Source organism: Arachis ipaensis, chromosome B2 (assembly GCF_059453495.1).
Source record: "Arachis ipaensis isolate K30076 ecotype BB chromosome B2, ASM5945349v1, whole genome shotgun sequence".
In the NCBI taxonomy this organism is placed as follows: Eukaryota; Viridiplantae; Streptophyta; class Magnoliopsida; order Fabales; family Fabaceae; genus Arachis; species Arachis ipaensis.
Window position 1 is genome coordinate 10389200 of NC_142437.1, and position 23696 is coordinate 10412895.

Here is a 23696-nt window from a genome sequence, read left to right on the forward strand (position 1 = left end):
GTAAATTTCCTTTACAAGTGCAAATTTGCATAGATGATGAATTGATGATGGTTGAAACTAAAAAACCTGAGAAATCTAAGCAAGGAAAACATATCATTAATCAAACAGATATATTACAAACAATGGGGCACATGTTTACATGCACATCATATAAACACCTTTGTGTTGTCAAAAACTGAGCCACAGATAATGAAAAATGTTTCTATACACCCTAACGTGCATCAAAAGCAATATCGTCTCTGCGCCACAAAATCATTTACACAGTTTTGTAATGCCTTGATTGCCTTCCCTCTCCTAAGCATGGCTTCACTGCCAATCTTTCCTATGACCTGGTATTGGCTCTTCATATCCATGCCAAGCTTTTCTGCTAATAAATGATCCTGAAGCAGAACATATACAACAATGGTATGGAAAAGTAAATTGAAATAGCGAATACAAGCAAGAAAATGTCCTACAAGCACAAGGCTACAATTCAAAGTGCTTCTGGTTTAACTAAAATGCTAATATTTCATTTTTCATAGAGTTCTACATTTTTAAGGTAGCATTTTATTACTGTCCATAGAAGAGAAAGAGAAGCTGGGGTAAAAAGTATGTTTGGATAACTGATATAAACAAAAGCTTAAATAGAGATATACAAGAGACATGTCTTGGACAGTTTTTTAGCCATTTTCTGTACTTTCAAAATGCGTGTAATTCCAGTTATACCATGACAAATTTGCAAAAAATTTTAATTTCAATTTCAATTTTGAAAGGAATGACGAGAACAAATCATAATTTGCATACCATATTAACATAACCTAACATTGGTTTACGAAAAGATGGCATTGACAAAGGCCTCTGCATCAAAGGGTTGAAGGTCTTCTACACGTTCACCAACACCCACAAATTTAACAGGGATTCCAAGCTCATCAACAACACTGACCTGACAACAGATATCAGTGTCTTACAATTTCAACATGATCGCCCCAGCAAAAATAAATAATATTAGATTTGTTGAGCCCTAAAATAGTAGAGATCAGTAAGATGAAATGAAGAGAATACCACACAGCCGCCTCTTGCAGAACCATCCAGCTTGGTCAAAATTAAACCCGTAACACCTACAACCTGCACATTGGAGGTTTTAGCGTTGAAACAGTTTAGGTAACAACTAACATCGAATTGATTTGGAAATATTAAGGGGCAATAATCACACTACACCCTAAAAAGCTAATATGTGATAGACAATTCATTGGGTCACGGTTTGATAAAAGATGTAAGCACGGGAAGGGACAGAATGAAGTTTATTATTCCTATTAGTAGAACTTCGAACTCGTCAGACAAATCCAATTCAAAACATAAACTAGTGTTTACCTCATTGAACTCTCTTGCCTGTGGCAGCATATTCAAACCTGTAGTTCCATCCAGAACCAGTAGGATCTCCTGCAGACATCATCAATGCCCTCACATCGCATTATTAGAGAGAGAGAGAGAGAGAGAGAGAGAGAGAGAGAGAGAGAGAGAGAGAGAGAGAGAGAGAGAGAGAGGCAACTCAGGTAAGAAAGAAGTTATTGTTAGTGTCAGCCCATGAGGAATTAAAAATGTCAAAAGCGCACAATCTTGTTGAACAGGGTTAAACAAGTCATTTAGATGAAACACAGATTGTAAGAAAATACAGATATAGAGAGTTTTTGTACATTAACAAAGATTGTAAGTACTATAATGGCTCATCAAATTCTGTCTGGAAGTCTAAAAGCTTACCCCTCAGAGCCTCATATGAATAAAACTTGGGAAATCACTTTCAAATCATAAGTTCATCTATCACCAGAAGTAAAATGCGTGTAAAAAGAGCAAAAAGTAACTGCCAAAAACTTGGACTTACATTAGGGGCACCAGCAACGACTTTGCTCACTGCCTTTTTACAAGAAATCAATTCTTCCATTAGGCTGTAATTAGTGTGTAAACCTGACAATTCAAAGTGAACAGCAGCATTAGTATTACAAACAATCAAGTAGTTCATGAAAATACAAAATAGCTATCTGTAAAATTTCGCACTTACGTCCAGATGTATCGCATAAAACAATATCGAAACCTAGTTCTTTTCCCTTTTTCACAGCTTGTGTAAGCACTGCAAGTAAAACAATATAGTAACAACTATAGATATAACAATAAAGACTAAGAAACAAATTTAATCGAATTTTTTAAAAAATAAAATCAAATAAAGTAAGAAATGAAGTTATGTGAAAAAGAATGAACAGAAGATCTGGTGGTAATTGAGTGAACTCTAACTTCATTTGTACCTGATGATGCTTTGGCTTTCTCTGATTCAGCCCTAACAATCTCACAATCAGTCCTTTCAGCCCATATCTCTAGCTGATCACCAGCAGCTGCTCTAAATGTATCACCAGCAGCCATCAGTATCTGGTTGATTTTTAAAGATACAAACAGAGAACCAGCATTAACCATCATATCCTAACTAGTCATGGCATAAACCAAACTCAAGTAACATAATCTAACCTTTGCCCCTTCTTTCTTCAGTCTATACGCCAGCTTTCCTGCATGAAAGAGCTGTCATGTTCGCATGCTTTTAAATTTCTAAACTGTTTGCCTCTGCTTCATATCTTAAAAGAATTGGAGTTTTTAAGCACTAGTTACACTATAACAGCATCAACGACCAAACCTTAACCTATTAGTTACTCTATGCCATAAAAGTTTAATATTTTTCCAACCTCACCAAACACAATAAACTTTTAGATTATAAGTTTGTTCATAGGAGAGAAAGATAAAAGAAAATTGCGTTTCATAGCAATTTTTGGTTTCATTACAAGGCAAATAATAGGGTAATTTCTTAAGTCTTTTTCTTACCCAGAGATGTTGTCTTTCCACCACCATTAACACCAACTATCATTATTACAGCTGGCTTCCTGAAGATAACAAATTAATCCAATATAAAGCACAAAATTGGCAACTAATAAAAATTGGTGTCTCATAACAATGTCAAAATCAAAAGTTAAATAGCCCTCTCACCTGAATCCAAGTTGAAGTTCAGTTTTTCTCCCCTTGGTCGTCAACAAATCCAAGACATTCTGTTTCAGTGCTTCCTAAAGCCATTCAAATCCATGCATAACATATTTCATGTCACAAAATTTGAAATTCCCTGGTATATTAAGTAATATATATATAAAATGATCACAGTGCAAGGATTTTCTTCTATCAGAGAGTGTGTGCTGATTGAAATGATACCTTTATCTCAGTGCCTGATTTGAGCTTCCCTGACAATATATCCTCACGCAAATTCTCCACTATCTTAATAGTGATTTTTGGTCCAAAATCAGACACCAAAAGAGCCTGAACACAAAATGAACACATCAAATCATAAACTTAAATAGTAAATAATAAAAACCATTTTCTTTTTCAAATAACATTACATTACGCATTTTATTATTTTAGGAGCTTTTCAATTTCGTAAGAAGCAAAACCTCTTCGAGCTCGTCGAGTACTCGATCGGTGTCGGAGAGATTCCAATAGAGAAGAAGCTCGTCGATGACGGCGAGGTTTTTCCGCGTCTTCGTGAACCCGCCGGAGAATATCTTCTCGACATCGCTCTTCGCCTTCTCCTTTATTAGCCTCCCAAGCTTCGTGAAGAATCCGGTTTGACCAGCCATACACCTGAACCGCCCACCCAAATCGGGAACCGAACCGAGTTTCCCGGTACGGAAGAACGCGAATTGCCGTTGAGATTTATAAAAAGGTCTCGAGATTACTGAAGAGTAAGACGCGCACATCGAAGAAGAAGAAGAAGAAGCCATTTTTTGCCTTCTTCACAGCGTTTCACTTCACTGAACCCAAACAAGTAAGAAGAAAAAAGATAAAGCTAAACGGCGTCGTTTCAGTTTATTTTAAATATCTGGCTTATAAAGCGGCGTCGTTTCGGGGATAAGAGAGTTAGCTATTTTGAAAAACGAGAGAAACCCAAATCCACAACCCACTCACTCACCCAGGGCTCGTCCTTTGCAATATACAGCCTCAGAAACGAGGAATCAATCAGCCAGAAATCGTCGAAGATCGCCGCCGTCTCTGCTCGGTGCTCGCCTCTTCACTCATTGATCGCGGTCGCTCTCTTGCCGTCGCTCATCTCTACGGTGAGCACTTCACTGGTTTCACCGCTTGTGCTTGCTTATGAATTATGAAGAAAAGATAAGGAAACGTAACCTCAGGTTATTTTCTCTTTAATTTTTTTTATGATTTAATTTATGTTAAAAGATGATTTCATGAGTCATGATGAGTCAAGCTATAATTTTAAGGTTTTTATTTATATTTTTATATGTTGGATTATTTTTTTTTATATCTTAATGAGCCAGCATTTTTTTTAGTTTTAGATAATAAATTGGACCCAATCAATGAACTTAAGTGTTATAACCAAATGTTCTGAAAAGATGAGACCGGTTTAACCGCGAATCGACAGTATTAACGGTGCGGTCAGGTATATAAAACCGACAATCAGAAAATCGGCTAAAAACCGTTGAACCGGACGAGAACTGACCGGTCAGACCGAACCGGAACCCGGCCGGTTCACACAAAAAGGGAAGCTCCTTCGTTTCTTTCTCCCGTTCTCCCTTTCTTTCTTTCAGTCAGAGAACTCACAAACCTAACCACAAAACCCTAGCACTGTAAGCCTATACCACCGCCCCAAAGAGGGGGCATACTGCTGCCGTCCGTCGCACTCAGAGTTCGCCATCCGTCATCTAGCTTCCCTCGTGCTCCAAGTCTTCAACCCCTGTTCGCTGTCACCGATCGCGGTTGCTTCCTCGAGCTCGGCGTCCGTCGTCTTTGTCTGCTCAGCCACGCTTCCGTCGCCGTTTGTTTGCCGTTCACGTTCGCGTCTTCGTTCGCGTTCGCTCGGCGTTCACCGTTCGCGTTCACTCGTTGTTCACCGTTCGAGTTCGCGTTCGTCTGGAAGCCACGTTGCTCTGCTTCAAACTCTGCGACCAACCCGCGTGCTCCACTCGTCGAACTGCTCTCTGTTGTCCCCGCCGTGAGTTCCCTAAACCAGCCACCAGACAATACACTCACACAACAGACAACACCAATACTCTTCTTCAAACTCTGCAACTTCTGATTTCTACTACAATAAGTAATTATTTGATTTGGTAGTGGTTTGGATTTTTTCATAGATTAAATTAAAGTTACAATAGTTTTGTTCTCTTCTCTATCACATTGAAATTAAGCTTTGGATTCTCTTATTTCATTTTAATTTTACCGCACGCAACATGTTTGATGAAATGCTTTAACCATATTTCTGATTGGTTTTATAATTTTTAGCTTTTATAATTTCTCAGTCAAGGTTAGTGGTCTGAACTCTGAAATTTCAAATTACTCAAATATGCAATTTCTGAAATTAGGGATTTGTGAATCTGAACTCTGAAGTTAGTGATTGATTTCTGATATGTTACTGATTCTGTTCTAATATGTGCTTTTGTTACTGATTTGTTACTGATTCTGAAATTGAGTAATGGATTTGTTACTAATTCTGTTCTATGGTCTTATGGATGATTATTGGATTTCTAGCCGTTCTATTGCTGTTTTTAATTTGGATTATGATTTATTGAATTTAGTTACGGATGAAAGTATTAATCAAGAAGCAGTTGCTTATAATGCCTGTTTGAGTAATAATTAGTCTGCCAATCCTCCTAATTCAAATGATTCTGCTAATCCTAATCCACTTAGTTCGAATAATAGTCAGTCACAAGGTTCTAATTTATGGATTTTGATGATTGATAAATCTTCATGTTGGTTTTTAATATTTAGATATTTCTTTTTGCTATTTAACTTTTGAGATTGTATTTTGATAAGATCACACTTTGTTGTTGAATGCTAATTTTTGTTGTTGAATGCCCTGTTTGTTGCTGAATGATAATTTTTGTTGCTGAATGCTGAATGCTGAATGCTGTTGGTAATGGTGTTTTTGCTGCTGAATGTCCTGCTGTTTTTATTTCTTTGTTTGTTGCTGAATGTTGGTGGCAGAATTTAGATATGCTCATGTTGATAATTTTTTTATTTTTCAATGTGCTATGGCTAGTCTTTAATTTCGTATCTGGTTATGGATACTTCTTTGTTTTGTAGTTGCTGGTTTTGCTTTGATTTGTAGTTGGTTTTGCTTTGATTTGTAGTTGCTGGCTCCTAATTATTGCTGGTTTTGCTGGCTTTGTTTGTTGCTAAATGTTGGTGGCAGAATTTAGATATGGTCATGTTGATAATTTTTTGATTTTTCATTGTGCTGTGGCTGGTCTTTAATTTTGTTTTAATTAATAAAACTTTTATTAATTTCAGTTATGGATAATAGTATTAATTAAATAGAGATTAATAAAACTTTTATTAATTTCGAATGATGCTGCTAATCCTAATCCTAATCCACCGAAGCAAATTTGCAACAAGTTCTTATGGATTTTGAATTTGTATTTTGATAAGATCATATGGATTAGGTTGATGATATTTTATGTAGTGTTTTAAATTTCGAAGATATTTTAAGATTTATATTATACTATAATTATATTTTAGGATGTTTATTTATAATTTATTTATTATTTTATTTTAAAACGGTTTTTCCGGTTGAACCACTGGTTGGACTGGTTGGACCAGTGAACCAGTGACTAGAACGGTTCGATGATCGATCCGGTTCTCAAAACCTTGGTTATAACTTATAAGATAGTGCAGTAGCTTTTTTTATTTTTTTTTTTCTTTTTAGATTATAAAAAATAAATCCAATTTTACTATTTGATTTTTAAATATAATTATAAATTTTTTAAATATAATTATAAAATAATTTTAAAACCAATTTAATTGGTTCGGTTCGGGTTCGAACGGGTAATCGGGTACCCCTCGGGTACCCGCTACCCATGCTCACCCCTACCTAAATTATTTATTAGTTGAATGTGAAATTTTATTAAAATTTCATGTTAAATTATTATTTTTAGATATTTAAAAATTTATATTAATTATTTATTTAATTAAGTTTAATCATGATTCAATTCCGGTTGAATCGTTAAATCAGTTATTCCATTGGTTTATTGATGGATTTGGTTCTCAGATTTTGACACAGAAGCTAAACCGCTGCGTTTTAAGGTAAAACGCTCTTCTTCATTCTTCAAGCATACACTTGCACTATCTTCGCTGTTCGCTCCTCAAAACAGTGAGTTCGTGCTTCCTCCAAGATAAGGTGAGCTTCAAAATCTCCTTTTTCGGGTTTTTTTTCTTAATGATTGGAAAATAGGTTCCTTTTGTAGTTGAATTTAAATTGTTTTCTTCGGTGCTATTTGTGCTGTTCACAGGACTTTTTTGGTGTATTGTTAAGCACCTAACCCAGCTAAATGTGTTGTTTTATTTATATATTCTGTCAATTTTATTGAAGGTTTTTGCATTTCCTTGCTATTATGAAGCTCATAAAGGATTGACGTTTATGTGCTTATTGATTGGCGTTAATAAAGTTAGGAACTGGGAAAGACAAGATTTTGTTGTTGTTGGGTTGCATGCTCAAAACCTGGTTGTGTTTTGGTTTGATTTTCTTTTTGTTTGGATGACAAGGTGAAAAAGTATGGAAGGGTTATTGAATTCTATGTTTCACCAAAGTTGTTTGAAACCCTTTGGTTTCACTCCAAGGCTTGGTTGTGGTTGCACTTTCCCAGTGATCACAAGAACCGGGTATTTGAATAGGAAACTTAAGCCGTTTATCTTGAGAAGTGATTGCACTAGGTTAGGTAGAGACACCGGTACTGGCTCCAGGGGAGCTAGCATTGGTGCAGTGAAGGATAATGATGATAGAGGAGAGGAATCTGATGTGGATTGGGAATCGGAGTTCATCGGGGAACTTGATCCGTTTGGTTACCGGGCTCCCAAGAAGAGGGTGAAAGAGCAGAAGTCTAAGCTGCTTGAAGACACTGATGGAATGGATTGGTGTGTGAGGGCAAGGAAGATGGCAGTTAGGTCGATTGAAGCAAGGGGCATGGCTCAAATGATGGAGGATTTGGTTGCCTCCAAGAAGAAAAAGAAAAAGGCTAAGAAGAAAGTTGAAACCAAGAAGAAGATTGTTGAGAAATTTGAGCATATAGATGATCTTGATGTTGATTATACCTCCGAGGAAGACTTCATGCTGCTGGAGAATCCAGAAACAATCGATGATGTTGGTGTTTTGAAAAGGAAGGTGAGTTCGCTGGCCGGTGGAATGTTTTTAGAGAGGAAGGAGAAAAGCATGGAAGAGTTTGTAAATAAGCTATCCCAATTCTCTGGGCCTTCTGATCATCGGAAAGAAATCAATTTGAATAAAGCAATTGTAGAAGCACGGACTGCAGAGGATGTATTGGATGTTACTGCTGAGACAATTGTTGCTGTTGCAAAAGGTCTAAGCCCCTCGCCTCTTTCCCCTTTGAACATTGCTACTGCCCTTCATCGCATCGCTAAGAATATGGAGAAAGTTTCTATGATCACAACTCGAAGGCTGGCTTTCGCCCGACAAAAAGAGATGTCTATGCTTGTGGGGATTGCAATGACAGCCTTACCTGAATGCTCGGCACAAGGAATCTCTAATATATCTTGGGCATTATCCAAAATTGGAGGCGAACTGCTATATTTTTCAGAGATGGATAGGATTGCGGAGGTCGCAATGACCAAGGTTGGGGAATTCAACTCTCAAAATGTTGCTAATATTGCAGGTGCTTTTGCCTCAATGCAACACTCTGCTCCTGAACTTTTTTCAGAGTTGTCGAAGAGGGCTTCTGACATAATTCACACCTTCCAAGAGCAAGAACTAGCACAGCTTTTGTGGGCTTTTGCGTCTCTATATGAGCCTGCTGAAATTGTATTTGATTCTTTAGACAGTGTCTTCGCTGATCATTGCCAACTGAAAGCTCGCAATGGTGAAAACACACCAAATAATTATGGTCAGATCAGTGTCAATAGAAGTGGTGTCTCAAATGGATCTCTTGATTTTCCTACACTCACTTTAAGTAGGGATCAGCTTGGAACTATAGCTTGGTCCTATGCTGTCTTCAGACAATTGGATAGGAGTTTCTTCTCGCATATCTGGAAAACCCTAAGCCACTATGAGGAGCAAAGGATTTCAGAGCTATATAGAGAGGATATCATGTTCGCTTCTCAAGTTCATCTTGTAAACCAGTGCTTGAAGCTTGAATTCCCCCATCTTCAGTTATCATTATGCCATGAGCTTGACGAAAAAGTTGCTCGTGCTTGTAGAACTAAAAGGTTTAATCAGAAGATAACATCATTGTTTCAGAAAGATGTTGGGCGTCTTCTTGTTAATACTGGCCTTAATTGGGTCAAAGAATATGTGGTGGACGGGTACACATTGGATGCTGTGATAATTGATAAGAAACTAGCTTTGGAGATTGACGGTCCAACTCATTTCTCTAGAAATATTGGTATGTATAATTTTTTGTTTCATAAATTAAATTTGTAATCTTATTCTTATACTATGCTAAGTGTTTTCAGAATAGTATAACACTAGGAAAACACTAAGTTATTTGGAGAAGGGACAAAAGTTGTGACTCTACTCTCAATCTCAATTTCTTAGTGTCTCTGTATTTTTGCATTTTCCATTCTAAACTCGGCCGTATTCTCTTAGATATATTTTAACTATTTTCTTTTTTCCTATTTACTTGATATAGGTGTGCCTTTGGGACATACCATGCTAAAACGTCGATACATTACTGCTGCTGGGTGGAAAGTTGTATCATTATGCTATCAAGAGGTGAGCTCTCTTATACATGTTACTCAATCAGAATATGTACAGGCTTTGTAATTTGATAAGAATAAGAATCATGAATTTGTGTGTAGAGAATTTGGTAACATATATGTTGTTCATTGTAGTGGGAGGAACTTGAAGGATCATCCCAACAATTGGAGTACCTTAGAAGCATTCTCAAAGATCACTTAAACGAAGGAATTGCCAACACTACATTGACTGAGGTAAAGTGAATAATTCATCATCAAATGTTCCTCACTTCTTTTTGAAGCATTAGGAAGATATACAAAACTTAGACTGATCATGTTTCCTGTTGAGAAATTAGTATAGGGGATGTATATTTGCCAGAAATATTAAATCTCAAAAGCATATAAATGCCATAATTCTTTTTCCCCATTATTAATTTACATTGAAGATTTTTTTTTCTATTCAATAAAAGAGAATTGGGAAGAAATAGTACTAAGGATAGATGCTCCAATAACATGGTTGAGGGACTAATGAAAGTAATGTATGGTGAATCTCAAAGAATGCTAAGCGTAGACACTTTGGTTACTCGTATGTTATCTACTATTGAATAGAGTGTGGATCTAATTCAAGCGGGGTCAACATCTCATCCAATGGTGGATATGGTGTCGAAATCAAGAGACTATTCAACACCCTATCTTACACACGTATGATCATGTATGGAGTGACATTATCAAAATAAAAATGCTATTTGTACACCAAAATCAGCCACTAAAATCAGCCACCAATATATTTATGTATAAATACATGTGTAGTTTAATTTATTTTCAATATGTATTTTTTTGCCAAGAAGCAATAGCTCAAATGGCATAGTCTCCACATACTCAATTAAGAAGTTGCGGGTTCGAGTCTCCATATCTTCGGTAAAAAAAAAAAAAATATGTATTTTATCTTGGTGGCTGATTTTGGTGTACCCGTAACATAGTCTTTATAAAAAATATGAGTGATAGTATCATTTCCCTCGTATGTATACATACGAATTTTCTAACCAAATTGAGCCTACATGGGGAGGATCGAGTACTGTCAACAATGAGTTAACTTATGTATCTTGATGGAGATTATCTAATAAGAAGATGATGTAGGTAATTAGTTATATACTTATATTTCTTTCCTTTGATAAATTGTTCTAGCATTTTTGTTTTCCTTGGAGAGGCTGCATCGAACTTATTAAACTGAACCAATCAAGCATTACTAAGGGAACCACTTCCAGGCATCTAAGATCTAACTAGCATGCAAATTAACCATATATGTTTAAGACTTAAGAGGGGAAGTGAATGTTACGTTTATAAGAGATGTCAATGTCACATTTTACCATATGTGTTTACCTAATAGAAGTGTGTATGATACTCTAACCATATGAGAGTTCAATGTAACTTACTTTGAAACGAACAAAACATGCTCGCCAAGTCTCCCTTGAAATTTCTTATCAATTATTTTTTTTTTTATTTTTTTTTTTTGTGTAAATTGCTATCATAATGCTTGTGCATTCATCTAATGGTTGGTACTTTCTCCTTAACAACCACTTGTCAAATTATTAAGTCTAATACTAATAAACCCAATTATGTCAAAATCCATATCCAAGGCAAGGAACCATCCTTGAAACACCATTCACATTTTCCAAATAACCATTCTCCATATAAAATTCCAAAATTTGTCTCAACAAACATTCTCAAACTTGCAATCTAGTATTTGTCTCAAAGCTAGTAAGCTTCGAGGTAGTGTGTGTACAAGGAACAAGTCATGCTATGTTCCCCCAACAACAACGGTAGTTGACTCGGCTTGCAGAAAATACCTACAATTCTCATTTCAAAACACAACAAAAAACACTTTTTTCTACCGTTGGATTGGAAATCTACTTTGCAAGAGGGCTTACTATTACTCTAAGAGTAGCATAATAGCGCCAAAAATAATTGACCTGCGTGCTCTACGTGCAAGCGGAAAAAACTTTATTGTGAAATTTTTTTATGTTACCGACAAATTAAAATATTTAAAAAAAAAAGGTTAGTACATAATCTCCATATTTACACTTGTCAAAAATTAAGTGTATTCTTAAAGTATCCCTCACCGGCATATATTACAAATTTAATTTTCACAAAGGTTGTGCTTTAATATTTATATAAGCCAAATATATTTGGCAAATATCTATATAGTTATTTTTTTATTAATTATATCAGAGTAGCTAGACATCCTTTAAATATTTTTCTTGATTTTTTGAACTACTAATATTGTAAAAATAGGTATTTAAATTAAGTAAATAATAATAAATTTTTAAAAAATTGACTAATTTAATCTTAAGTAGTATTTTTTAATTATATATAAAAAATAAAATTAAACCAAATTACTCATAAAATTGTTTTACGCTAATATTACATAATAACAAGCAACTATCAAAACTAATAAAACAACTGTCTGATAAAAAAATAAAAAAGAAAAAAAATTTCCAACATGTTATGGATAAGAATAATTTTTAGTGTAATTTAAGAACAAGTAAATGAGTATTTCATTTTAGTGAAGACTTACGTACAGATTTACGTAAAATTATTAATTAAAAAACCTCAAATAATTTAATATATTTAATTAAATTATTATATAATATTTTTTAATTGATAATTTCATATGAAAATGACTATACTTAAATTTTTACCCTTCATTCCACGCAAAGATTGAGCATTCCACCTAAGAGGATCGAAATTTCGTCTTAGAATCAGCCGTCAAGTCAAACGCTGCCGTTTCCATTTAAAATCATTATTATTTTCATTGTGACCTTTCGCCTCCCAAAGAGCGTCAAACAAAAAAAAAAACCCTGAAAACGTATATTCTTTGTTTCCATAGTTGACTTTTCCAAAACCACGCTCCGTCATCGTTTAACTTTTAACGGCCAAAGTTAATGAAACAACCTATTTGTTTCTTCCTCCTTTCTTTCAAGCTTCCAAACCAAACGCTATATAAGAAATCTTCTTCACCTTCCAACCTTTCATTCCAAAATTTCCTTCACTTCTCTCTACACATTCTATATTCATATTCTTCTCTCATCAATAAGCTCCAAAAACTTTGGAACATATTTTTCAATCTAATATGTCGTCACGGAGTTTTGAGATTACTATCTTATCAGCAGAGAATCTTAGAACGAACAAAACATCAATAAAGAAAAACGTTTTTGTGAAGATTCAAACCGATGGAAACGGCGAAGTGAGGACGACGAAGGTGAACGGCGAAGGCGGAAGCTACCCTTCATGGAACGAGAAGGTTGTCATGGAAGTTCCATTGCATGCAAGGTTTATAACTTTGGAGGTGAATTGCAAAGCAACAATGGGGATTAAGAGTGTTGGAATTGCAATGATACCGGTTTCGGATATAGTAGGAGGGTTTGTCCCTCAAAATCAAGTTCAATTTTTGAGTTATAGGTTATGGGATAGTAAGGTTAACAGAAATGGGGTTATAAATATTTCTGTTAGGGTCAAAATGCCTGAGATTTCGTCGTTGTTGCCGCCGGCGATAAATGGATTGCCGGCGCAAGGAGTTCCGGTGACCGGAAAGAGCTCTAATGCGGTTGTAACTGGAATTCCAATTAATTGGTTTTAGATTATAAAGAGTGATGGAAAATATTGTTAATAGTTATTTTTAGTTGCTTAAATATTATTGGACGTGAAAACGCTAGACTTGAGTGTCCATTTTACTTTTTAATATGTTGGGAAAAAAGAAATATACAATAACAATAATAAAAAGGGAATGATATATATAAGATTTTAATTTTTATATATTTAAAAAAATATTATACGATTATTTAATCAAAACTACGTGTTTTAATCAATTTTTAAATAATAAATTTAAAAATTAATTATTTTTTTGACATAATAAAACACAATTAAATAATTAATTATTCTATATATATATATAAATTTATTTACGAATTAATTATTTATATAGAATATATATTAAAATATATATAATATTAATTTTTTATATTTTTAATTTTTTTAAGAACTTATTTATTGTTAGTATTTTTAAAAACTTTTTTATTAGTAATCTAAACTTTCGATACTTTTTAATAATTTACTCAGAGAAAAAAGAAATAGTACGACTATTTATTCTTTAAACAGATTTTATTGCACTAATTTAAAAAATTAAAACAAACATATTTAAATAGATTTAATATTTTTAAATTTAAAATATAAATTTAAAAACAGTGTGAGTAAAACTAAAATTCAACAATTTAATTTTAAATCTAAATTTTAAATCTTTTAGATTTGTAGCGCCTTACACTCCTCTTTCGTTTTCGCGCTCTTTTCCCGTCCTGTGCTCTTTCTTTGCCGCGCTCCTCCCTCGAGCCGTCCTCTTCCATCGCGCTGCACTCTTTCTCCGTCCTATGCTCCTCTCATCTTTGTTGCGTTCCGATCCTCTACCGGAATTTAGATGTATAACGTGCTCTTTGCTCTTCATCTTCTCCGCCTCCTCTAGTAAAAGATTCTATCTTTCTAATATATATTTTTGTTTATATTTGAGGGAGGAAGCTTCATTATTGTAAGAATAATTTTAAAGCTATTATAGCCAAATAAACATAATAACTACTATCTTCACATTTTTTTAATAATTTTTGATAATTTTATATGTTTACAAAATATTTTGTTTATTATTTGTTATTTTAGATGTGTTTACTTAATTTTAGCAAAAAAATTTATATTATATGTATTTTTGCATGTGTTTTAAAAATATTTTATTTATTATTTATTATTTTAGATGTTGTCTCGAATATAATTAAAAATTATACCATAAATTAAATCATTTTTTTCAAAAGACACCACTAAAAAATTATAAATAATGCTTTCTGGCCTCTTGTGATAAAAAATTTTGTCTTTTTAAATCTATGTTTTTGATCATATTTGAGGGAGAAAGTTTTATTTTTGTAATAATGATTTTGAAGTTATCATACCTAAATAAACATAGTAACTATTATCTTTGCTGCTGATAGTATCTATCTTTTTATGATTTTTGATAATTTTAGATGTGTTTACAAAATATTTGGTTTGTTATTTGTTATTCTAGATGTGATGTGTTTATTTAATTTTACCAAAAAAATTATATTATATATATTTTTGAATGTATTTTAAAAATATTTTATTTATTATTTATTATTTTAGATGTGTACCTAACAATATTTAATAAAAAAAATAAATAAATAAAAAGAGAATTCTATAAGAAGATAGTGGTCTGTATTTAATTAGTTTGGGATATATTTTTCAAAAATAAATGTATTTTTAATGTTCCAAGATAAAATAACTAATCATTTAGAGCACTTGGTTAGAAAAGAAAGACATAATCTTCATGAATCAAGAAACACGTATTGTAGAAGTAGTCAACAAATTGATTAAAAGTTACAGAAAATGGAGTGATATTTGATCTTTTGGTTGTTAATAGTATTATCGAAGATGATTAGGAATTAGTTTATTTATCTGTCTAATATTTTTCTATTGATACTCTATATCTTATTGTGTTGAGTTTTTCATTTAAAAAAAAGAACTTAATAGTGTACAAAATTTAAAAATAAGAGAAAATTAAAAAATATAAAAATTAAACTAAATTTCAATCGATACGATTTTTTAAAAAATTAAAAAATTATTATAATTAAATGAAAAAATTTAAAGATTATTTAAAAAATAATATTTCTAAAAAAAAGGGGTATAAATACAGGGGTTAGGTGCCTTTCAGCTGCATATATATGTATAGCTACCACCGTACGACGATATTGGAAGTGCTTAACAAGTGAAATATTAATGGCGGCTATAATATATGTGTGTCATCACTGATCAGCAAGCATTAATTAGCTGCCATTCATAATACAAGTCTAAGAAGAGAGATGAATGTATCTTCATTCATCAGCACAATGCAGACATAAATAATATAATTAGTCCACTTTATATACTCCGTTATTATTCATCCGGCTGCTACATGTGCGTATACTTTGTTATATATCTACTTCCACAACTCATAAACATGGTCCGATTGGCGACTATTAATGTTACGTACCAAAATTGCTCTAAAAGCAAATTTTGAACCCAAGTTCCTATAAAATTCAAATACGTTACTTTAGTAACTATATCAATTATTTTGTCACCAATATCATATTTTATACATCATTTGTTACGACCTCCTTAATGTTGGACCGCTTAATTAGTTAGTTAGCCCATTAGAGATTATTAGAAATATAAATAAGAGTATTTAAAGTTAATGATAAACCCTTAAATAAAATTTTGATCTGTAATAAAAAAAATACATTGATCTATCAAATTAGAAAATACGATAAAAAAAAAGAGTATTTAAATTATAATATAGATGATAAAAAAATTAATGAATTAATATTAAACTTAGTTTAATTTAAAAAATTTTCCTAACTCGAAGTGAAAGTTTTAACATTGGTGTTTTTGTTGAGAATCTTTCATCATAGAAGTAACTCAATTCCATCACAAATCTCTGTCGAAATTCAATGCTGCCACCACGTGGCTTTTTGTCACTCGCGGTAGTAGTATTAATTTGGATTATATTTTAAATTTTATATTAAACTATTAATTATATTTTGGTGTATTTATTTATATTTTATTTATTATTTTATTATAAAACGGTTCTTCCGGTTGAACCAATAAATCAGTAAATGACTTTTTAATAAGATTGCTTTTGCCTTTCGGATCAAAGTCTCATTCGAAACTTTAGACAAAGATGCTATTGAGATATTGGGCCCTTATGGTATCTCGTACACATTTCGTGCAGTCCAATAATTAGATTTCTGCTAATAGAAGATAACGATTTTTCTCTTTGGTAAAATAATTCCAATGAGAACAAAAAAGAAGGCATTAAGAAACCCTCCTGGTTTCACCGTAGACACTCTAAAATCTTTTTTCAAACTAGGCCATCCATCCTGCCTCGTCCCTTCTCGCGTAAACTACTGTATTAAAGGAGGTGAGTAAGTATACCAAGTCAGTAGTTAGAGTGGTTCAATAATCGATTCAATTTTCAGAACCTTACTCCATATAATAACTCAATACTCTTATTTATATTCCTAACAACCTCTAATGGACTAACCAGCTAATTAAGAGGTCCAACATTAGTTGAGTTGTAATAAGACTCCCCCATCAAAACAACCTTGTCTTCGTCACCATGAGCAACGAACAACCACATGGTGGCAGCATTGAGTTCCAACAGAGATTTTTACAGAGAGTTCCAACCACAGGCGCCCATGGCAATGGCGTTTTCCTGGAACCGCGATAGTGCGATCACAACCACCATGGTACCACCGCGCAATCAAGACACCAACAACAGGACAGTGACAAACTGTGCATGTCGGTACTAGTGGTTAAGGTTGCGCGACCAAGAAAGGAGTGGCAACGACTACGGATACAGCGCTAGTGTCAAGTTATTGCAGGAGGTAGCTTTTTATTTGGGCGGATGGGTTACAATACTAAAAGAGGAAGCCATAGTTTGATGGGTTCATTTTTTTTTTTTGGACCTGGTGAAGGCCGCACACCCAGCCCACACACTGAAAAGGAACCGAGACCCAGACCCGCCCGCCTAACTATCCTAATTCAAACTACGGATTACCTCTCTCTCTCAACCAACCACTCTCACTTAACGCGCTAAACTAGAAGAAGCTAAATTCCAGGGCTAACGTCTTGAGAAATAGAAGAGGATTCTCTAAATCAGGTTGGCTCTTGGCAGTGACCCAGTTCGCTCCAGCACTCCGGTGAAGAAGGAAGACGGAGATGGCTCCCCTACTCCAGCTCTTCTGGACGGAAAGTCTCTGAGGAGCGCTACTCCGATTCACTGATGCAAGGCTGCTGGAAGCTGCTTGCGATGCAACAGCTCTGATCGTAATGGTGCCTAGACAAGCGGCACTGCTCTGGCGGAGGAGGTTTCTGAGGGGATCACTGCAAGCTTACAAGGCCGGAACCTCTCTGCGGCATTGGTGACTTCTCCTTCTCAACTGCTCCAATCATCAATCCCCTGAAACCTGCCAATTAATAAATTTTTATCATATTATATATATATTTTGGTTAATTAATACCCAATTCTCAAAAGAAAGTTATTAACTACAAATTTTTTTTATACTTCGAAAATATATATATATATATATATATGAAAGTATATAATTATTTATTAATATATAATATAGATCAAGCCATGCTTGCGAGGTGAGCTCTATTGACTACTCTAACTCTGCCTTCAGCTTTGCTGATGAGAATTTCGGAGAGGCAGTCTAATTCTTTCCCTTCTGATGATATCTACAATTTGAGGCGGGGGAGTTGTTGGCCAAATAGTAGGAAGTTGATTTTTGAGTTTCAGAGCTGCTAATGAATGGGCCAGTCTGTTTTTTTTTTTCCGAGGGGTCCAGGTGAAACCACAATTTGAAAGTCTTTTTTGAATAGAAATTATGTCTTGAATGATTGGGTCTATTTCCCAAATTGTAATCCCGGATTTGAGAGTCTGAACAAGGTGCAGACTACCTGTTTCAATGATGGCTTTTTGAATATTTAAATTTTCCACTAGAATTACAGCTTCCCTTACTGCTTGTGCTTCTGCTGATAGGCTTGAGTTTGCTTGAATCACTGTTGCTAATCCCCCCATGATTTTTTCTCCATGGTCTTTGATCACAAAAGCTGTTGCCCCTGACTTGGTTCCAATGGAAAACGAAGCATCAGAGTTTATCTTGAGCCAGCTATGAGGAGGAGTATTGGCCTCCCTTTGTTGTCCTCTCTGACTTTGGAGATGTTTTCTTTTATTAGGCTATTGTACCCTTTCTCTATTATTCTTGCATGATTGATGGTAGACTCTGGGTTAGGCTCTATGTTATTGTATACGTGGTTGTTCCTTGCCTTTCATATTGTCCACATAGTGATGCCTATTCTACTCCAATTCTGGTTCGCTTCCGCTCTGCTGGCTTCTTTACACTTCATGTACATTTGTTGCAGCCATTCACCCACTGATCTGACATTTTGGTTTGTTGGCATACATTGCGACTGTGAGCCGAACCACACTGCTCTAGTCCATTTGTAGAGCAAGAGAGTATGCTCACCGGTCTCTTCCTCTTGCAAACAGATCGGACAAACACTTTTAATCAATAATCTCTTTTTTTAAAAAAATTAGCTCTTACCGGAATGATGTTGTGTGTGGCCTTCCACAGGAACATTTTGATTTTTTGGGGTGCCTTTATGTTCCAAATATCTTCCCATAGTTCCTCGAACGCTGCGCTTGATGAGGGGCTGTTGTTGCGATTTCTTTCGTCTTCTTCTTTTTTTGCCACACAGTACCCTGTTTTGGTTGTGAATTCTCCATCCTTCCTGAAAGGGCCACAATAACCTGTCCTCCTTGGAGATCCTGCTTACTGGAGTCTGGACTATTTTTTCTGCTACATCTAGGGGAAAACTCCTTTGGATTTTCGCTCTATCCCAATCTCTAGAGGATGTTAGTAATTCTTCTACTCTTTGATTGTCAATACTTCCTCTATTGAGTGGCTCGTTGAATCCATGAATCCAGTTATTTCCCCATACCTTCACTCCACTTCCTTTGCCTATGCTCCATTTTCCTTTACATTTTATAAGCTCCATCTCTTGCAGTAAGCTGTTCCATATCCATGTGCCATTTTGATGCTTTGACGCTTCCCAAAAATCACAATTTGAAAAATATAGGGCCTTGAGCACTTGTACCCATTTAGCTTCCGGGTTCCTGATCACTCTCTAAGCTTGTTTGGCTAATTGCGCCGTATTCTGGTAGTGAAACTCTTTAAAACCGAGTCCTCCTTCTTTCTTACTCTTGCATATCTTCGGCAAGCCTTCCAATGGATCCCTCTTTCTTTTCCTTGACTCCTCCACCAAAACTTTGCGATTTTGGCATTTAATTTATTTCAAAAAGATTTGGGAAACCTTAGAATACACATGGCGTATGTTGGAATTGCTTGTATGACTGCTTTTATGAAAACCTCCTTCCCAACTTGATTTAACAGGCTTTCTTTCCATCCTTCTATTTTTCCTTCCACTTTTTCCGTGATCTACTATAGAGCCTTGCCTTTCGCCCTTTCCCAATGAGCCGGGAGTCCCAAGTATCTCCCTGGGTTGTCCCAAGTTGAGATGTTGAGAATGTCTTCTATGTTGACTCTGGTTTGGATCGGAATCTGGTTACCAAAGATTATTCCTGATTTTTCTAAATTAATCACTTGTCCAGAGGCCGAGGTATATTGGTTCAGAATCTATACTAGTTGATAGATTTCCTCTTCTACTGCCCCTGAAAATATGATGAATCATCAGCGAACAATAAGTGAGTGATAATTGGTGCTTTAGATGCTAGCTTAACTCTTGTAATAATCTTTCTGTTTAAGGTATTGTCCATTAAAATGGTAAAAACCTCCGAAGCTATAATAAAAAGATAAGGGGAAAGGGGGTCTCCCTGTCTTAATCCTCTTTGTGGGATGATTTCCTTGGTTAGAGCTCCATTGATCTTAAACTTATATGTCACGCTTCCGATGCACTCCATTATGAGCTTCACCTATTATTGATGGAACCCGAAAGCCTTTAGTGCTTCTTCTATGAACTTCCACTCCATCCTATCATAAGCTTTATTCATATCGAGCTTAATGGCTAAGTCCTTTGTGGCTTCTTTCCCTTTACTTGTTATTCTGTGAATTGTTTCTTGGACTATGACTATGTTGTCTTGAGTGAGCCTTCCACTGACGAATGCGCTTTGGGTTAGTGAAACGATCTTATCGATGATTCCTCGCAATCTAGCCACTATCACCTTAGATATTATTTTGTAGATGTAGTTGCAGCAGCTTATGGGCCTCAACTGGTTCAAGGTTTCTGCTTGCTTAATCTTTGGGATGAGCACCACCTGTGTTTCATTGATTTGTCTTGGTATAGAGCCTCCTTTAAAGAAATTTTTAACCACAGCACATACATCTTTGTTTATGGTGCTCCAGTGGTTCTGATAAAAAAAGACCGTTTAACCCATCTGGCCCTGGAGCTCTGGTACTATCCATACTGAACACTGCTTGTTTGATCTCGTCCTCTGTGACTTCTTTCAGGAGATCTGCATTCATTTCTTCAGTGACTCTTTTGGGGACCTCTTTTATACACCGCTAGAAGTGAAAAGCTTAGAGTAGTAGTCTCTGAGCCGCAACATTTCCTCCTGATCTTGTACCCATCTCCCTTTTGCATCCCTTAGCCTGTCAATGCGGTTCCTATCTCTCCTTTGAATGGTTGAAGCATGGAAGAAGGCCGTATTTCGGTCTCTCTATTTGAGCCATTTCACTCTAGCCCTTTGAGCCTAATATTTTTCCTCTTATCTCCATAGTTCTCTAATTCTTTGTTTAGCATTCTCAATTTGCTGCTGCTGCCTTGGGTTGTGATGGGAGTTTTAGAGATTTTGAATTTTACGTTGCCATCTAGTAATATCCTTGTCGGCTCTTTTGAAGCTCCTCATGTGCCACTCTTGGAGATTTTTGATGCAGTTGCTAGTTCTTTCCATAAATTTGTTCCAGTCTCCACCTTGTGCCTTAGATGTCCACCCCTTTCTTATGACTTTCTTGCACTCCTCCTTATCGTCCGAGTAGGCCTCGTATCTGAACTGCCTTGGTACCTTCTGATTTGGTTCTATGTTGAGTTATAATCATGGTACCGCGACAGTTCCAACTTAGGATAATCATGGTTGGGGTGGGGGCATGTGTGGGCCCGCCTCCTCAGCCTTGTAAGTTGGTTCTTGTTCGTCCAAATCCATGTTGTTTTCTTGCTGTACCACTCCTTTGTTCCGTTTGCTGTTCCTTGACTCTTGGTCATCTTCCCGGTTGGAGTTGGTTAGTTGTTGTTCCTATGCACAATATTTCTTCCCATATCTTCATGTCTTTGTTAACTTGGTTGCTTGCTTTAGATTCAGCCATCTCATCATCCGATGCAAGTTCAACATAGTAGGTAACTCTATCCTGATTTTTGTATGCTTGCTTTTTCTCCTGGTTCATTTCTTTTTTCCACTTTTCAACTTCTTCTCTTGCAGCCCATCTAAGGTTGACGTTGTTCTTATCCCCTTCCTTGGCCTCTTTGTTTTGCCTACCTTCTTTCTCCCTTTCCTGTTTTCACGGGCCCGAGTGAGGGTTGGATGGATGATCATATTGGCAAACTCCTCCTCGTTGGGCCCATATGGGATCCTGCCCCGGTTGAAGTAAATTTATTGAGTATTGAGATTTGCTTTGGCCATTATTGTTTGATTTTCCTTCCATCATTTCTTTGCTTCTCTTATCTTGGTTTTGTGGTGAGTTGGGCCTCATCCAGTTTGATGGCCCAGACTGGATCCTAATTTCCTCTTGAGAGATACCTTCCAGACCTGTCCACTTCTCCTTTCTTGAAGCTTCCTCTCCTCCCATCAAACTTTTACCTTTTATTCCTCATAAGTTGTGAACTGCTGTTCCGAGGAGATTCAGGAGGCGTATGTCTCTATCTTCTGGCCAATTTTCTTGTGATAATGGGATAGCTCATCTCTGCTCCTCCATCTTTTCGCCGCCTCTTCCATCTGTCTCTTTTGTTTTAATCTCTCCAGAAGTGACCCCTATTTCTTCTACTCCTTTTACCCGTTGGTTCGTAGGGTCGTTTTCAGTGCTTTTGCTATTGACACCTTCATCCTCCAGCGTTTGATCTCCACGCGCTACTTCGTTCTCCCTGATTTGTTGCTCCCATGCTTCTTCCTCCCTTGGCGAGTGCAGCGGCCTTGCCCTTTCTGTTCCCATCCCTACAACATACTTTGGTTTAGTAGAGTCCAACATTCCATGGCTTGAGACTTGTCACAGTTTCTCTTCTCGTGGCCAATGATTCCACACTTGAAGCAGTAGTTGTCCTGTAGTCTTTCGTAGTGGAAGCTTATACAAGATTTGGGCTTGTTTCCTCTATTCAACCAGAAACCTGTCTGAAGAGGTTGTGTAATGTTGATGGCTGCTCTGAGTCTTAGAAAGTTCCTTTGTAGGGTTCCTTCTTTTATGGGGTCTTCCACTTCTCCCACTATTCCAATCATTTCTCCAATGGTTCTGGCAGTTTCAGCATTTAGTTTTTCTACAGGCACCTTTGTAGGTTCATCAGGTGTCCCTTAACATTCCACGGACCATTCCTCAGGAATCTATTTCCTGTGCGACTGTCTTTGAAGCTTATAAGGACCTTGTTCCTTCCAACTTCTGAGATGGTAACATTCTTTGGGTTGCCCCACATTCCTAGGATTGAGTTCTTGATGGCCTTATACTTTAGCTCTCTGTCTGTGATGATTTTTTCAATTAAGTTGAAACTGCCTGCTTTGAAGCCTAGGCTTAGATGGAAATTGAGGGTGATGGTGGTTCCTTCTATAGATTCTGTACTCATGTTTGGTCTAGTCATGTTTGAGTATTGGATGGAGATGAGTGAAGAGACTATTAAGTTAATAAATGGAGATGGGGTTGATAATTGTAATTAGGAGTAATTGTACTTAGGATTTAAAGAATTTTTTTTCTTTTTTTTACCAATCTTGAGAACAGAGTTATTTTAATGAGAAATATTGTTACGACTCAACTAATATTAGATCACTTAATGAGTTGGTTAATCTATTAAAAATTGTTAAAAATATAAATAAGAGTATTGAATCATTATTATATAAAATACGAAGGAATTAATGAATTAATATTAAACTTACTTCAATTTAAAATTTTTCTCCCTAGCTCAAAAAAGAGTTCTAACATCAGTTCACTAATTAATATTATTTATATAAAAATTTTTCGTAAACACTAAAAATCAATCACCGAATAAACAATTATATATTTATACATATTATTTCAGTTAAATAATCTATCATTCTATCATCAATATAATTAAATTTATTTTAAATAAATAATCAAATTTATAACAGTTTTTTCTATACTCATAACACAATTGTATTTATATACTAATTTTTATTT

The 23696-nt window shown here is 35.4% G+C and overlaps 3 protein-coding genes across 9 annotated transcripts; 2 read left to right on the forward strand and 1 right to left on the reverse strand.

Annotated features, from left to right (window-relative positions):
* Positions 1-74: 74 nt before the first annotated feature.
* LOC107624857 (cell division protein FtsY homolog, chloroplastic) lies at positions 75-4155 on the reverse strand. The gene is made up of 13 exons (XM_016327326.2): positions 3974-4155; positions 3456-3815; positions 3220-3324; positions 3004-3077; positions 2842-2900; positions 2494-2531; positions 2277-2397; positions 2036-2104; positions 1859-1941; positions 1351-1419; positions 1042-1104; positions 784-922; positions 75-380 (listed from the first exon to the last, which is right to left on the reverse strand). Exons 2-12 carry the CDS (start codon positions 3783-3785, stop codon positions 809-811), a joined length of 1125 nt encoding a protein of 374 aa, XP_016182812.1. The 5' UTR covers positions 3786-3815; positions 3974-4155; the 3' UTR covers positions 75-380; positions 784-808.
* On the forward strand, positions 3979-10126 carry RAP (RAP domain-containing protein). 7 transcript variants are annotated; one of them, XM_088504788.1, is made up of 5 exons: positions 3979-4118; positions 7064-7192; positions 7385-9407; positions 9654-9736; positions 9856-10126. In XM_088504788.1, the coding sequence occupies exons 3-5, from the start codon at positions 7568-7570 to the stop codon at positions 9961-9963; spliced, it is 2031 nt and encodes a 676-aa protein (XP_088360914.1). In that variant the 5' UTR covers positions 3979-4118; positions 7064-7192; positions 7385-7567; the 3' UTR covers positions 9964-10126. The 7 variants fall into 7 exon arrangements, with proteins under 7 accessions (XP_088360914.1, XP_088360913.1, XP_088360915.1 ...); XM_088504787.1 differs by having other exon boundaries at positions 4053-4193; XM_088504789.1 differs by having other exon boundaries at positions 4053-4193; positions 7558-9407.
* Positions 10127-12718: 2592 nt separating this feature from the next.
* LOC107624858 (BON1-associated protein 2) lies at positions 12719-13411 on the forward strand. Its single transcript, XM_016327328.3, has one exon. It carries the CDS (start codon positions 12830-12832, stop codon positions 13334-13336), a length of 507 nt encoding a protein of 168 aa, XP_016182814.1. The 5' UTR covers positions 12719-12829; the 3' UTR covers positions 13337-13411.
* The last annotated feature ends 10285 nt before the right edge of the window (positions 13412-23696 follow it).